The sequence below is a fragment of the Acomys minous genome (genome assembly GCF_964271855.1).
Source record: "Acomys minous genome assembly, chromosome: 8".
Taxonomy (NCBI): Eukaryota; Metazoa; Chordata; class Mammalia; order Rodentia; family Muridae; genus Acomys; species Acomys minous.
Window position 1 is genome coordinate 413,607 of NC_140489.1, and position 16,787 is coordinate 430,393.

Genomic DNA, 16,787 nt, shown 5'->3' on the forward strand with positions numbered 1-16,787 from the left:
CTACAAAAAGGTGAAATACAAATGGCTGGAATAATTTTCAAAATCATTCAAGAACCTTAGCCATCAGGGAAATGTAAAGCCTTCACACCTGCACTATCAGGGTTCGTACAGTCATTTCCCTTGCAGTCAGTTCCAGTATAATTAGTTTGAGAGTCCATCTTACCCTAGATTTTAAAAAAGAATATTGGCATGGATATGGAGGAAAGGGGACACTTATTAACTGCTTGGTAGAGTGCAAAGTGGTGCAGACCACTATGGAAATCATAAAGCTAGAAATATGTCCGCTAGCTGGTCCAGCTATAACATTGTTGGGCATTTACTGAAAGGGCTCTGTCTCCTACTGCAGAGATATCTTCTCATTTGTGTTTATTGCTGCTCTAGCTAGGAAACGAGAACAATATAGATGACCATTAGCTAATGAGTAGATAACAAAAATGTGTCAAATTACACAATTGAATATTATTCAGATGTCAAGAAAAATGAAATATACAGATAAATGGACAGATCTAAAGACAACCGTTTTGAGTGAGGTAGCACAAATCCAGAAACACAGATGTCGTGGTTTCCTTCATTTAAGGATGTTAGCTTTGATTTTCAGATTTGTATATTTCACATGGAATACCCATAGAGGTCAGAAAGTGAGTATGTGTGGTGATTTGGATGAGAATGGCCCTCATAAGCTCATATATTTTTAAATGCTTGGGTCCCACTTGGTGGAAATGTTTAGGAAGAGTTAGAAGCTGTGGTATTGTTGGAGGAGGTGTGCCATTGGAGGATACAGGCCTTGAGGCTTCTAAAGCCCAGGACAAGCCCATTCTTTTTCTCCCTGCCTGCTTCCTGTGAGTCAAGATGTGAGCTCTTAGCTAGCTACTGCTTCGGTGCTCTGTCATTCCTGCATGCCAGCCCCCACCTTTCCCACCATGAGAATCAGATTAACTGAGACTGTAAGCAAGACCACAATTAAATGCTTTCTTTTAAAAGGTACTTTGATCATGGTGTCACTCCACAGCAATAGAACAGCAAGTAAGACAGAACTTGGTGCAAGGGATCGGGGTACTGTTGTAACAGCCCTAACCATGCTGCTCTTTGGAGGAATATGGAAGACTGGGAGTTTTGACTAGGAAAGTGGTTAAATGCTGTAAGTGGGGCTTAATGGGCCTTCCTAGTAGAAACATGAAAGACAGTGGTGCTGACAGCAGTGCAACCGTGGACATCCAGCTCAAATGGTTTCGTAGAAGAAAATATTAGAGACCAGTCTTGTGGTATTTTGGCAAAGAATACGGCTTCTTTCTGCCCCACCATGAGGATCATGGACTAACCCTCTGAAACTGTAAGCAAGTCCCCCAGTTAAATGTTTTCTTTTATAATATTCCTTAGCCATGGTGCTTTCCTTCCCACAGCAATAGAATATTAACTAAGATGGGGACATGAGAGGGGGATTTCAAGGCTAAAGGAAAAAACAAAATAAGAGTTAAAAGGGGTGAGGGTTGGGAGGACAGAATAGTAGAGGAAATATGGAGGAGAAAAACTAAAGACTTTTTGAAAAACTCATATAGAAATTTCTTAAAATATAGACATGCACACACACACACACACACACACACACACACACACACACACACACACACACACACAGAGTTTTTAGAAGAGAAAATCCCAAACATTTGATTTTACCAGTGAGCACTCAGGAGCCAGATGCTGGTGGAAACTTGCTAGCTGAGAGGCAAAGAAAGCACCCAGCTGACCTTCCTACTCAGCAGAAGTCCCAGAGGGAAAAAGCCTTTTCTCCTTCTCCAACTTGTCTTAAATATCCTTCGACTGAATGTCCCTCCTTTCTACTTCCTGCATGTCTCTCTATCTGTCCTCAGGACTTCCTCTCATTCTCTATGGTTTTGCCAATGTTCACTTCCTGCCAGTTGGTTCCCTGATCCACCTCTTGACATAAGGTTAACTTTATTTAATCCTGTTTACTGAAAGTTCTTGGGTTAAAGCTGTCTGCTAGGGATGAGCCACACCATAATTAGAAACAGGGTTTTCCAGTAAACAATCTTGGCTTCACAGTAAGACCAAATATCCCGTAACACACATATCAAGCACTAAAATGGAGTTACCCTGTAATGGAGCAACAGTGTGCCTACTTGCTCTCAAAGGGTAACAAAAACCTCAGTGCATGGAATGAGACACATTTTTGGTGTTGAGCTATTGGCCGGTGTTACAGGCTATTTTGCCAGTGCTCTTGCTTGAGGTTGAGGTAAGACCCTGCTACTGAAGATACCACACACTCAGGTTGTACAGGCATAGATCTCAAGACCCAAACTGACCTGGAAGTTTCATCCCTGGTAGGTAGCTATCACAATTCTGATGGGTGCTATGGCAACTAATTATGAAAATTAATCATGAGTTTACCCAGGTGTTAACCCTGAAGATCCACATCAAGCTAGTGCACTAGTGGCACAAACGCCACGGAAGTAAACATTCACTCTCTGGTGGCATTTAAGTCCCACTTCACAAGATGACACCCAGATGTGACACCACTGTTGGGCCAATAACCTGTGGAGAAACAAGCTCTGGGAGCAAAACTTATCATTGTTATTTTGAAAACTGTCCATGTGGTCTACCACTTACCATGATGCTTAGTCTTTGTGTTACATGCCTCACATCACTTCCTAATGTTACATACAGCAGCACGTAAGACAAGGAACTAATTGAATTTGAATAAGCAATAGAAAAATCAATCTTAATTTCAAAAACCTACACTGGCCTAAGTTTTGACTTTTCTTTTATATTATCTCAAATATTCCTTAGTCATAAAACATTAACCAGATATTTTATGTACAGTGATATGGCCTAAAAATTCAAATTTTAAAATTCAAGTCACATATTCAAAGTGTTTACTCTCTCTGCACCTTTCCTCAGTTCAGTGGCATCCATTGATTCGTTATTCTACAAACTTAGCTATCTACAAGTTCACAACTTACACAGCATTATCTGCACGGCGCAGAGTGTGCAGTGTTTATGAGTGGTGTAGCTAGCGGCTCCCTGGATGGAATCCTCTGCTGGATTCATGTGAAGCCTTGAAAAAAGAAGCCACGAGTGTGGGAATTACAAAGAACAATCGTCACATTCTGAGCTGGGGACTGAACTGGAATCCCATGCTGATTTGTGAATCATTAAATGAAAAGCCTGTGGAACTGAAAGGACCATCTAATTTCTTTCCATTTTTGTAATGCTTGGAGAAGTTTTAGATTAATAGCTTTTGATACTTTAATGATGTCAAAGAGAGGCTGTAAGTGCCTTATTAATTCTATTGAGTTTCTGCCAAGGAGGAGATGCAATTTGTGACTACTGAATTAATCTGTTCTGATTAGGAAAATTCATCACAGCAAGGAAATTAGAAAATGAAGAAAAGCAGGAACAATTTATAAAAATATATAAGGACAAATTTAAAAGGACAGACTGAACATAGATTTAGAATTACCGGATAAGGATACAATACAAGATCGTGAGCTTTATGTGTGTGTTAATACTTAAACCACTGTTCCAACCTTAAATTACCAAGATGGTTTTCATTTTTTAAAAAATTCTGCTTAATGTTGTCAACTACAATGTCAAATGAGGTACAAACTTAAGATTTTTTGTTGGTGGTGGAGTTTTCTGTTGATTTGTTTTGTTTTATTTGTTACTACACTGACCTTGCAGCCTAGAAAATCCAGATACTAAGTCCTTGCTACTTCCAGAAAATTTCAAATTTGCTGACACATTAATAACATTCCAATAATGTTTTAAAGGAAGCAAAGTCACCACTTCAAGTCACTGTGCCCTAGGCTAACAAATTGGCTGATTTTTTTTCTTTCCTCTGTTTAAATTTGTTTCCAACTAAAATAAATTCTGTCCTTGAACGTGTGTGTATATAAACCTTTGATCAGGCTGTGTTATCATCAAATAGTGAATGTATTTAAGATCGTTCTAAACACTAGTTCAAATTATCTTTGCCAGCATACCAAATATATTAGGGTAGGAATATTAAAAGCTCTAAAATGTTATTCTTTTAGTTTTTACCCAAATGAACACCTTTTATTCATAAATCCACTAACAAAACTTTATTCAGTTTAGTCAAGTTAACTTTGAGTTATGTCATTTCTTCCTAAGTTCTAAGGGCTCTAGTGACTTGAATGTCGTCTCCTCCCCTCTGCTTTCACTATGGCCCTTTCACCTTTATCTCTTTATCCTGTTATCCTGTCTCTCTGTCCCCTTCAACGTTGTGCTGTCTGTTCACTGTCTGAATGAACTACTGATTTTTAGCTTCACCCTTCCCACCCGCATAGGCTGCAATGCCTAGTCCTCTGACTAGGAGGACTTTGTTTCTTGGAAAATCTTGCAATCCACTCTCTCCCCCGTTTGTATCATAGTCTCTACTTCAGCATCACAGTTTCTCCATTGCAGTTGTCATTACAGATGAAATTTTACATTAAATGGTGTCATTTTGTTGCCCACCCCATCATTAATACCACTGAAAGCAGAAACCATGCATTCTTCCTGGTTATTATCTTACATCTCAAACACCTGCATACCTATCATGAGATTCACTCCTCCAGTCCCCGCCCCCACCCTTTTTTTTTTCCAGAGACGGGGTTTCTCTGTGTAGCCTTGGCTGTACTGGACTCACTTGTAGACCAGGCTGGCCTAGAATTCACAAAGGGCCAACTGTCTCTGCCTCCCTGAGTGCTAGGATCACAGGTGTGCATCACAGGTGTGCATCACAGGTGTGCACCATCATGCCTCGCTTCACTTTCCCTTAAGAGAAATACAATAAGTAATGAAAGGTCCAACTATAAAAACATTGGCAGCCATGAGATGATTGGACAGAAACCATTGTTTGTCAACTACGCCAATCATTAACATCTATTCTGACTCAAGGTCTCTCATTAGCCTTGTTTTCCACAAGGTTGTGCATTCTGAGACATGTTGCACGTGCACACACACACACACACACACACACACACACACACACACACTGCATGTCTTCATGTGAGCACACACACAAAGATATCAATTTTTTAGGATTGAAAGTGTTTTAGTGATAGTAATTGTTTGTAATAACTCAGTGTTAAATATACTGATGGCTAAAGAATTATTTTGCATCTGATCATGGGAAAAAACTTAAAATTAGGTGGATCACATATAGGCCCAAGATGTTGAAGGAAGTTAACAAAAATTTTTAGTCCATGTTTGAAGACAGTTTTTATGACAGTGTCATCTTTTCTTTCTGGTAATTACTCAAGAGCTGTTGAAAGAGGAACAAGCTTTGTTTCTCAGTATGAATTTTTATTTTTTGTCCTTTTTACTACTCTACTATGTGGTATGATTTTTCAAAAATTGGAACCAGTCTTTTAAGGCAGAAAACCTACTTTACACTGTCTTTGTGGGTTCTCTTCCACCCTTGATTTCTACACATGGAACATGGGAGCAATGTTGACTAACATCATTGAAGAATACAGGAGACTTGCACAGAAGACATGCAGCCTTCGAAGGGTCAACGTGTCTTCTCTTCTCTTATTTTCCTGCCTCATGGTAAACTCCAGCTGCCTATGTTAAAGCCTTCAGTTTATTGTGGTGTCTGTTTGATGTTATTAATTGAACACTCATCTGTTTTAACTTAAGAAAACTGAAGGAACTTTGAAGGAGAAAGAGAAAGGTTATTTTTTTCCTTCTCAATAACAGAGAATTTTATAGTTTACCTTTGCAACACACACAAAAAGAACTTTGATTATAAAACCCAGTCTTGTTAAGAGTTCCAGGCTTTGTTTCACAATGTAAAACACAGTTTTCCAAATGTAAAACACCTTTGTGAATTCACACCCCCTCTTACACACACACACACACACACACACACACACACACACACATACACACTTTCCCCCCTTACCATTCTCCTTGCTCACCAAACTTGCTTCACTCTATACTTCCTGAGAAGTAGTGAAGGCAGTTACTCTCAAAACCTCTAAAGAATTTACTAGTATTAAGGTTCCAGTTAAGTCTCTCCACCGTTTGGTGACAGGGTTTTTCATTCTGTCCAAAGCTGACTGAAGGTCTTGTAACACATCTCTGTAGCTATTTCCATAATGAGCACTCCATGAATAGAGGAAATCATAGGCAGGTTTCCACATTGTCTACAAAGAAAATAAAATAGATTGAAGTGAATAACAGATAGGTAGCAGAGAGAGACAGGGAGACAGGGGAAGGGATTTTTTAAAATGTTAAATACTTAAAATGAAATGCTTATTATGTGAATTTTCGATGTTGTAGAAAAAAATAACTGTCATTTCCTATGTCCCTGTGTTTCTTTTTTTCTTTTTTTAAGATGTATTTATTTAGTATTTATATTATGTTCTGCCTGCATGTACATCTGCATGCCAGAAGAGGGCACCGGATCTCATAGATGGTCGTGAGCCACCATGTGGTTGCTGGGAATTGAACTCAGGACCTTTGGAAGAGCAACCCCGTCTCTGTGTTTCTAAAACTAGGGTGTTTTATTTTTTGTAAATATAATGCTGTAAGTATGGACTTTTTTGTCGATCTACTATCTAGCATACATTTCCTTAATGTTATTATAAAATTTCTTTCATCATTGGATTTTTACATTTCATTATTTATGTTCTTTGTTTTGTGTATGAGAGGGTGGAGAATGCATGCCTCAGACTCATGTGGATGTCAGAAGATAATTTGCTGGAGTTGGTTCTCTCCTACCATGTGAGTCCCAAGGGTCAAACTCATTGTCAACCTTCATGACAAACCCCTTTACCTACATAGCCATCTTGTCAAAACCATAATTTTTTATAATAACAAATACAATTCAAACAAAAGATTAAAGTTTGTTACATATATATATTTGTGTTGAGTTTAATGATACTACATATCATTATTATGTAACTGTCATGACATTGTGCTATCCAATATGTTTTGCACTTTTAATTCATTCTATTCCAGCAAATCTTTACATAAGGAAACTGTAGCTTGATGAACAAATCCAAATAAACTCAAAATTATAGTTCATTAATACAAACTTACTTTCATGGTATATTTTTTGACCCAAAGAAAGATCAACATTCTGTTTCTTTACTTTGCTTCCCTTGAGCACCTGCCCACACCAATGACATCACAGTTTCCATAGAAATAAATATACGTCAAAGAAGAGCTTCACATACAAGCACATATGTGGTGGTTGTCAAGGCAACAGGCTCAGATGGAATGAAGACAAAGGCAAACCAAATAAGACAAATGTGAGAATAAAGACACATGCACAGGTTAAAATTAATTTATTCTAAGAAAATAACAAGCCATATAATTAGAATATTTGGAATATGAACTTTAATACTCACTGCTTATTTGGGCTCACCAAATTAACTTATTTGCAATTCTACCACTTGTAAACTGTTAAGAGCACTAACTTTGAGCTAAATATTGCACAGAATTGTTTTCTTAAAATGGTATCTCCATTAACATCAGTATTCCATGTAATTGGATATAATTCTTCACTCGCCTCCACTACACTCATATAGTTTATAATTGAAATGGGAAGAATTAAATCCCTATGAGATATCATTATGCTTTTCTTCTCATCCATATTTTTAAAAATCCCAAATGGTCATATGATATTATTTGTTCAAGTTGGCATTTCTGGGAAATGTGAACACCCATTCTCTTACCTCTCTTGCAAAGGGTAATTCTAAAAAAAAAAATAATAATAATTGATAATGAAGTATAATTAACAAAGACATGTCATGGCAAGGTGTATGAGACAGAAGCAGAAAATATCTTAGAGCAGTGCTTCTCCACCCGTGGGTCACAACCCCAAGAAGACCACCAGAAAACATAGATATTTACATTATAACGCTTAGCACAGCAAAGGTACAGTTATGAAGTAGCAATGGAATAATATTATGGATTGAGGAGTTTACCATAACAGGAGGAACTGTATTAAAGGGTCACAGCATTAGGAAGGTTAAGAATCACTGCCTCAGAGTTTTGTATATAAGCTTTACCCTCACCAATCCTGTTTATGGGAATTTGTATCTTCTGCTACTTAAATAAGAACAGAGTGGTATCTTTTTTTTTTTTCTGAAGGTTTTTGTTAAACACAAATCACCTCACTACTGGTATTACTAGTAGTAGTTCAGCAAGAAAGACAAGTTGAGCCATCTTAACAGAAGCTTGTGTCAGGCTCTATCTCAGCTGTCAATGTGCACATGCAGAGATGTACTCCACAGGTAGATTAACCTCAGTAGATTTATCCTATCGGTACATACTCTGAATTTATATTCTACATTGAATCTGCTCAGTCATTAATCCTCAACGATCTGGGACAATACTTTTCTATTTTTCATGTGTTGCTTAACATAATGTTATGTTTATTTAGTAGGCCCTCAGACTATTCTAAGTCCCTTTGTGACTGAGTTGGAAAATAAATCTATCTGGAAATATTTACAATAAGCAGTAACTGCCATAAGTGAGTAACAGGTGATAGTACAGATTAGTATAAAACATCAGAGAAAGCAGGTGTGTGTTGGAGATTTCAAATGGGTTATTTAGAGTACTTTACTGTGTTGTACATACAAGTGCCTTTACACCAGTGAGCCATTAAACCACCCCAGTGACTTTCTGAGACAGACAAGTTCTACATGGCATGAATTGACTTCTCTGTGCTGTTTGGAGACTGGAAATATCCCAAGATGATACATAAATTAGGACCTACATTTCCCCATCCACTTGTACAGAGTAGTACATAACTCCTCACACTAACCAGTTTATGTAGAGCACAGAGTAGTCCAGGCAGCCCTGGAAATTCAGAGAAACATGGATTGGTTTTTAGGTCTGATCTTTATGTAAGTCTTTGGAAAACATAAAGAGAGCTCCCAGGAGTACATTGATTAGTCAGAAATGTAAGGGAGGGCATTGCCTTAAACTCATCTGAGAGCCCCTGAAGTCTAAATCATACCCAGACAGAAATGGGTACAAGAGTGTTAGGATGTAAACAATGGGGTATAGATAACTATCTTTATTTGAACTAAAATATGAATGAGATTTTTCCATCCAGTTTATGTTCCTCAATGCAGCAAACTAAGCCTGAATATTTCTTCAGTAAAGAAATTCAATTTGATACACAAAATCACTAGTGTCTTTCAACCCAGATGGTAGGAAAATACTATTACACGCAGTGATACATAAGGCAAACAATCTTTGTTCACTAATTATTTTACTTGTGAAATCAAAATTCACTGGGTGTATATATCTCTCCAAAGAAAGTTATAGAACAAGGCACAAAATGAGAAATAAGCATGATTCTTGTTTTTTAGCATCTTACAGATAGGAACAAGGCAGACAGTTGGAAAAACATTAGCACAATGGGTAAACAGACAAGACTTGGTGATTAATAATTACAAAAAGTATGTCTCAACTGATTTTCACCAATAAACCTGAGAAAAACATGGCTCCATTATCTTTTCAAACGGCTTTATTTTGTTTTGCGTGTTTGAGTGCTATGTCTGTGTGTATGTATGTGGACTGTGTGTGTGACTGGCACCCTCAGAGGACACAAGACTGTTCTGGACCTCCTGGAACTGGGGTTACAAGTGGCTGTGTGCCACAATGTGGATTCTTGGAACCAAGCACGCGCTCTGCAAGAACAACCAATGCTTTTATCTGATGATCCACCTCTCCTGCCATAAGACGTGATCTTGCCATTGATGGGGAGTGGTATGCTGTAAAGGAAGGTGAATTTTGCTGCCAAAGTCTCATGCTCACATCTACGTTCCGTTGAGCTTTAGATTTTTAAAGCTATAAAGCGTTTATAATAATTCTCAAGTCTTGCTTCTTCACTAAGGCACCTCAAAAAGTACCTGCATTATAGTTTACATTTAGTAATTTTTAGTACTATATGGAGGAAAATACATAAACTTTTAATAGGGTTAAGATAAAGAAGCTCCTTTTAGCGTGATGGAGTGTGAGATAATGGGCAGGGTTATCTGATAAGAACTTAAAATGGATAGATGACCTGAAGGCAGTTCAGGATTGAACAGCATTCACACCACACTGATTAAAAAGAAAATAAGTAGAAGAAAACGTCAAGGAAGAGAAAGGGGCGATGGATATGTAAACTTTAAAGTATAGTATAGAGGATACAAGACACAGAAGCAAAGGGTGGAGTCACAGTGCAGAACAATAGTCATGTTTCAAAAAGCAGTGCGTCACAGCTGACTCAAAAGAAGACACAAGCGGCTTGTCTAGAGTCGGTTCCACAGCCCCACATATCTGGCTGGGGTGTGTGTGTGTGTGTGTGTGTGCGAGTGCACTGGTGTATGTGTGTGTGTGCTGGTGTGTGTGTGTGTGTGCTGGTGTGTGTGTGTGTTGGGGTGTGTGTGTTGGGGTGTGTGTGCATGTGTACTGGTGTGTGTGTGTGTTGGGGTGTGTATGTGTGTGCTGGTGTGTGTGTGTGCTGGTGTGTGTGTGTTGGGGTGTGTGTGCATGTGTACTGGTGTGTGTGTGTGCTGGTGTGTGTGTGTGTGCTGGTGTGTGTGTGTGTGTGTGCTGGGGTGTGTATGTGTGTGCTGGTGTGTGTGTGTGTGTGTGTGTGTGTGTGTGCTAGTGTGTGTGTGTGTGCTGGTGTGTGTATGTGTGTGCTGGTGTGTGTGTGTTGGGGTGTGTGTGTGTTCGTGTGCGTGTGTGTGTGTGTGTGTGTGTGTGCACGTGCATGCTTAGTGTTAAATTGGCAGATTAAAATCATACAGATTGAGAGTTTTTATGCCACGGAAATTAGCAAAAGCAATGATTGAGGGGTCTTGCAAAGCCAATTGTTAAATTTTCATCACTATGCCATGGGAAGCATCCTTTTCTGTCACCTCCCTCAGTACATGTAACACCAAGTGATGCAATGAAACATGTAACACAGGCAAGCAAGGACTCTCCACGTAGAGACGTCAGTGTGAAAGTGTACAAAAGGGGACACGCTCCAGCTGTGAACAAGTGCAAAGAAACAGAAACTGCTCAACAAATGGACCACATATGGAATGTAAGGGCTGGAGGAAGACTGGGATAATCAGCAGGAAATGGGTGAAATTACTTAAAGAAAAAAAATAAAAGTAACTTTTATTCTCCTGGCTCAACTGTTGTCTGGGAGACTCACTGTCTCCTTCTGCTAACCTAGGCCCTACTCCTGGAAGCTTCTAGCCTCCATACAACCTAACCTAGGCCTAGAATAGTTTCAAGCCTCTGAGATTTATTTAAGAAGCTGACCCTTCACTGTTCTTTCTGAGCTCTAGGTTGGCTGGTTTAACTCAGCTGTTCTGCCTCAAGCCCCTCTCTCAGCTGACTTATTCAATATGGCTTCTCTCTAGGCTTGGAATTCTCTGCTTGGCCTCACACTAACTCACCAATCTGCTCTAATCTTCTGGCTTCTTCTCATTTTCTGGCTCGGTCCATCTTTACCTGAGTTCTCTCTCTCTAACCCATCTCTCTATTAATGTTCTGGTAAAATTGCCTCCTCTTTCTGTAGAACTGGCTCTTAAGTAGCTTCCATTTCCTATCTCTCTTCTTGTGAGAGTTGGACATATCCTATTCTGTCAAATCTCTGATGCATCACCTTTTCTGCTACTCAGTTAGACATCCTTTTCAAACTTGGTTGCTTCCTTATACAATCTAATTTTATCTTTATTTGGGATTAAATGCATGTATCACCACACCTGGACCTAAGCTTTTCTTTACATGATACTTGTTCTATACCAGGCTGGCCTTGAACTCAGATCTGTTTACCTTTGTCTCCTGGATTAAAGGCCTGTTTGTATTCCAGCGAGATCACACAGGCCTAGAAGATCTCTGGATGTAATCTCCTGCCAGCCAGATCACACAGACCTAGAAATCTTTGGATGTTCTCTCTTGTCACGATAGCCATGTTCTGAATTAACATTCTTCTACAAAATATATTAAAAATGAACATTCTATAAAGGAAAACTATTTGTGGTCTAAATTTTAACTTTTTTAAAAAAGATAATTTAAGATTATTGGGGAATGAAGAGATAGCCCATATAAAACATTCAAGAAGAAAGGTTAACTTTCCTTAGCCCTAAACATAAAAACAAAAAGATGCTAAAATAATTTGGAAAAGGAGATCAGTAATTGTGTTAGTTATTTTTCTGTTGGTATGATAAAATACATGGCTAAGACCAACTTACAGAAGAAAGAGTTTATTTTAGTTAAGGCTCCAGAGGCCTGATGTCCGTAACAGTTGGGGAGGTGTGACAGAAGGCAGCTGGAACAAGACGCTGAGTGCCACAGCTCAGCCTCCCATGGAAAGCAGAGAAACCTTGGAGCATAACAAGGCTGTTCACACACAAAACTTGCACCCAGCAATGACCTCCCTCCAGCAAGGCTTCATGTCCTAAAACTTCCATAACCTCCCTAACCAGCACTAGCAACTGGGGACCAGAGTGAACAAATATGTGAGCCAATGGGGAAAGTCCCCATTTAAACCACTACACTAATTAAAGGGACACCCAATAGTGAAGGTGAGAACACACACAGTTCTTTCAATAACTATACACTTCATGCAGTGAGAGAAATACTGAAATTTAAGAAATAAGTGATTCTTCAGTAAACAAATATCAGGTCTCACGAAGCTGGATTTCCTCAGTGCAATGAATGATCCAGTCAGTTTTTGTCTCTTATGGAGAAGACACATGATACTTGGCTTCAGGCTCTTTGATATGTTTACATTCAATTTTCAGAACTTATACGTTATTTATACTTGCCTCCACAAAATGAAGGTATATAAAGACAAAAATACAGAAGGTGATTTACACGTATCAATTGTGTAAAATTCTATGTTAAAATATAAGACAGATCCAGGAAGTTCACAAAGGATTTATATTTTATGAGAAAGTACAGAGAAAATAAAGTCTTCAACCCTGGAAATAATGGAAGGAATAGCATGTGTTAAGTTAATAATTTTCTTTTCAGATCAACCCAAGTTAAACACTGAAGATGAGTTGTAGACTAATAAGGTCCTCCACATTTATTTTGCTATGTATCTAATCAATGTTTTAAAAACAGTTTTCCAAGTTTCACTTAATGTTATGACTAAGGTAAGACCTGCCAACACTCTGCTCTTGTGCTGTGGATCTCAAAAGGAAGTGTGCTGCTGAGACTCTGGTTTCGTTAAGTCAGTCTTAACCACAGATCAAATCCCCTCAGATCAAATTCCCTCAGCCTTTTCATCTGCCACAAACATTTGATGCACAGCTCCAACCTTGCTCCTCTGCTTTCAGATTTCCTTTTCTGTGTGTATGTATACATGGTGTGCATTTGTGTATATGTGTCCGTGTGTGTGTGTGTGTGTGTGTGTGTGTGTGTGTGTGTTTTGAGGGGGGGTGGTAATGCAAGTATACATGCACTTGTTTGTGGAAGTCAAAAGTTGAGATCAACGGTTCCAACTTTGTATGACAAAACAGAGTTCTTGCACCCACTCACCTAGTCTAATTAGTCAGCTTGTTCAGGGACCCCCCCTTTTCTACACTGTAACTGCTAAGGTTGTAGACAGCTGCCATGCCCACCTGGCATTTACAAGGAAGCTGAAGTTCAATTAAAAACTTGGGTTCTCAGGCTTGGAGAGATGGTTCAGAGGTTCAGAAAGAGCACTGGCAGCTGCTCTTCCGGAGGTCCTGAGTTCAATTCCCAGCAGTCACATGGTGGCACACAATCATCTATAATGAGATCTAGTGCCCTCTTCTGGCCTGCAGAACACTGTATACATACATACATACATACATACATACATACATACATACATACATAAATAAATAGTCATTAAAAAAATGAACGGGTTCTCAGGCTTATGGTCAAAGTCTTTATCAACTGAGCCATCTCCTCAGACCTTTAGACTTTGTAATGTTAACTTCCTGGCAGTATGGGATCATCTTGGGATGGGAAACACGAGGCTAATGGAGGCACAACACTCTTCATTTTTCATCCATGTGCTCCTCTCTCTTTGTACACAGAGCAGTATCAAAGCATTAAGTTTATTAAATTATGTGGTTTTCCAAAGTCCCAGTATGTGCATGGGAGAAATATACCTTTCCTTTGGTTTATCTTCTCAGTATTAGTGGATACAATAAAAGTAGTGAGCAATGACTATATGCTATGTGGGATGACAGCTGGAATGAAACAGAAGTAGATAAAAGAACAATAAAGTTTTACAATTTTAGAGAACTTATTCCAGGAACCCAATACAACTCACTAGATAATGCACTAGATGACAAAATGCAGAAAGAACAGAAACAATTCAGAACCGAGCATCCCAGTATCTTTTTTTATCTCGTAAAATAGGACTAACATAAAGTATGTAATTGATTTTAATTACCTTTAGATAATTGCATTTTGCCACATTAGAGGATTAATAATCCACCTACTCATACCTCATAAACTTACAGGAGCAGCATTTCATTTTAAGTACCATTAGCTGCAGAAGTATTGAGGCATGTTTCCCTTCCTAATGACTATTATGTGTGTTCTGTGCTCAGCACATCATTTACAATATCCAGATAGGCATAATGCCATCTCTGATTAGCAAATATATAAATACTGCTAAAAGCAGGTGGCTATTGTTTTTGGAAGAGAAATAAATCTAACTCCTCTGGGACGTCCTACATCTTCAGTAAGAGACACTGGTTAGAATCTGAGCTAAAATTCTCTTAGAATACAGAAAAATATTGGTCTGGGGTAACCAGCTATGCTTGTAGTTAGGAATAACCTCTTGGGACCTCTTGGACTAATCATAAGCCAGACAATGATGGTGGACCCATTTCTTCTAAGTCATCTGCTCAAATTAGTCCAGCATGAGATGGAAGCCTTCAGGGTAAGCCATTTTTTACCAGTTCCTACTTAGGGACACTCTTTATTACCTTAATAGCTACTTGCACTCATCAAGAGACATCTGAATGTCAAAGCTTGGAAAAGTTAAGCTTGTCTAATCCATTTTTTCCTATGTAACTATTAAAGTAAATTCCAGGAAATATGATGGCAAGGATTTAAAAGTGCACATGCTGGGCTGAATGTTAGCCTCTTGGCTGAGGAGCTCCAGGATTTTCTATAAGCAGCTAAATTTTCTCTGAGCTTTTATTTTTTTCCTGCTATTAAATAAACTTAACCTTACAAGATGCCATAAAAGCACCGCTAAGGGCTTAAACCAAAAGATGTAAAAATTTCTCACATGCATTAGATGCTTGATCATAGATAATTAATGCTGCGTTTGAAGCATAATAACAAAATCACAGTCATATATCCAGGCAAGAATCCAGGTCTCTGAGTTATAAACTATAAATCCAGCATCGTTTCACTAAAGGATAATCACAAATTTACTTTATTACCAAGTGGTTTTAAAACACATTGTTGTTGGGTCTTACACTTTGCTGGAGTTGGTTTTCTGTTGTGGAAGTTTTGGTTTCCTTAAAAACTCAGTTATGTTATGTAAATATGTTTTTGTCTTAATCCCAGGTATTTGGCATGGGGGCTGCTCCAGTTTTTCCACAGCTGATAATAGTTTCATGAGAAGGTGCCTGAACTTTGTCAACAGAAAACTACCTTGTGTGGAGGTGTGGTCTTTACCAGTTGGAAAGCATCTTGGATGGATTCTGAGAGGTATAATATGAAAGCCAAGAAAAAAGAGGGAGGGGGAGGGAGGGGGAAGGAGAGAGAGAGAGAGAGAGAGAGAGAGAGAGAGAGAGAGAGAGAGAGAGAGAGAGAGAGAAACAGACAGAGAGACAGACAGAGAGATAGAGAGGTATTAAGGAGGAATGCTTGGAGGAGACTGGAGGAGGAGGAAGAGAAAGCTGCTGCTGCACTTGCTTCTGCTGCCTGATTATCCTGACAATGGAGATTGGTGTTGCCCCAAAGTACCCGATGGACCCAAACAACCGGAAGTAACCAAAGAGAAAGCCCCTTCTCCCCACGAACCTTCTCTCACCTGGTGTTGAAGCATTAGAAGAGACTTCGGTTGAGAAGGGAGAAAGAGATATGAAAAACCAAAATAAAAATAGATTTTAAAAGTACACCTACACTTTTCTAAAACCACATACCCCTTTCTCTATAATAACAAACTTGATAAAGAAAATTTAAAATCGGGCCTGGGAAATGTAGCTTAATTGATAGAAAGCTTGGTCATCAACCTCTGAGTGCAGTCTCTACCATCACATAAACATGTAGTGGGGGCCTACGCCTGCAGTTGGAAGTCAGGAAAATGTAAGTTCAAGGTCAGCTACATAGTGAGTTTGTGACCAAGCCCTATGTGACATATTGCCTCAAAATAAATAAATAAATAAATAAATAAATAAAACATATGACTGTTCCAAATTCAAATACTGAAGGTCTGAGATAATGTTCTATATACTCTGTCACTGACAGGTGACTTTCCATAAAGCACTTTGTCCTTTAAGAAAGAGTAAATGAAGCCGGGCGTGGTGGTGCACGCCTTTAATCCCAGCACTCGGGAGGCAGAGGCAGGCGGATCGCTGTGAGTTCAAGGCCAGCCTGGTCTACAAAGTGAGTCCAGGATGGCCAAGGCTACACAGAGAAACCTTGTCTCGAAAAACCAAAAAAAAAAAAAAAAAAAAGAAAGAGTAAATGTATGTCTCACTGCAAAACAACAAAGATTTACATAGCAAGGCTGCAGCAGATCCAGGCTTAGATAATTAAGGAGGCAACAGAGCACCCATATAAACAAAGCCTAGAGTTGCCCTGTAAAC

The 16,787-nt window shown here is 38.9% G+C and overlaps 1 protein-coding gene across 4 annotated transcripts in view; it reads right to left on the minus strand.

The window, feature by feature from the left end:
* Positions 1–16,787, minus strand: part of MACC1 (MET transcriptional regulator MACC1) — a 355,671-nt gene that overhangs the window by 280,184 nt on the left and 58,700 nt on the right. For 2 of the 4 annotated variants that reach the window (XM_084792938.1, XM_084792937.1), the window contains one exon: positions 4,086–6,170. In XM_084792938.1, the coding sequence (XP_084649064.1) occupies positions 5,958–6,170 (213 nt within the window). In that variant the 3' untranslated portion in view covers positions 4,086–5,957. Of the gene's footprint in view, positions 1–4,085; positions 6,171–7,301; positions 11,964–16,787 lie in introns of those variants that run through there. The other 2 variants (XR_014781262.1, XM_084792939.1) reach the window with 2 other exon arrangements.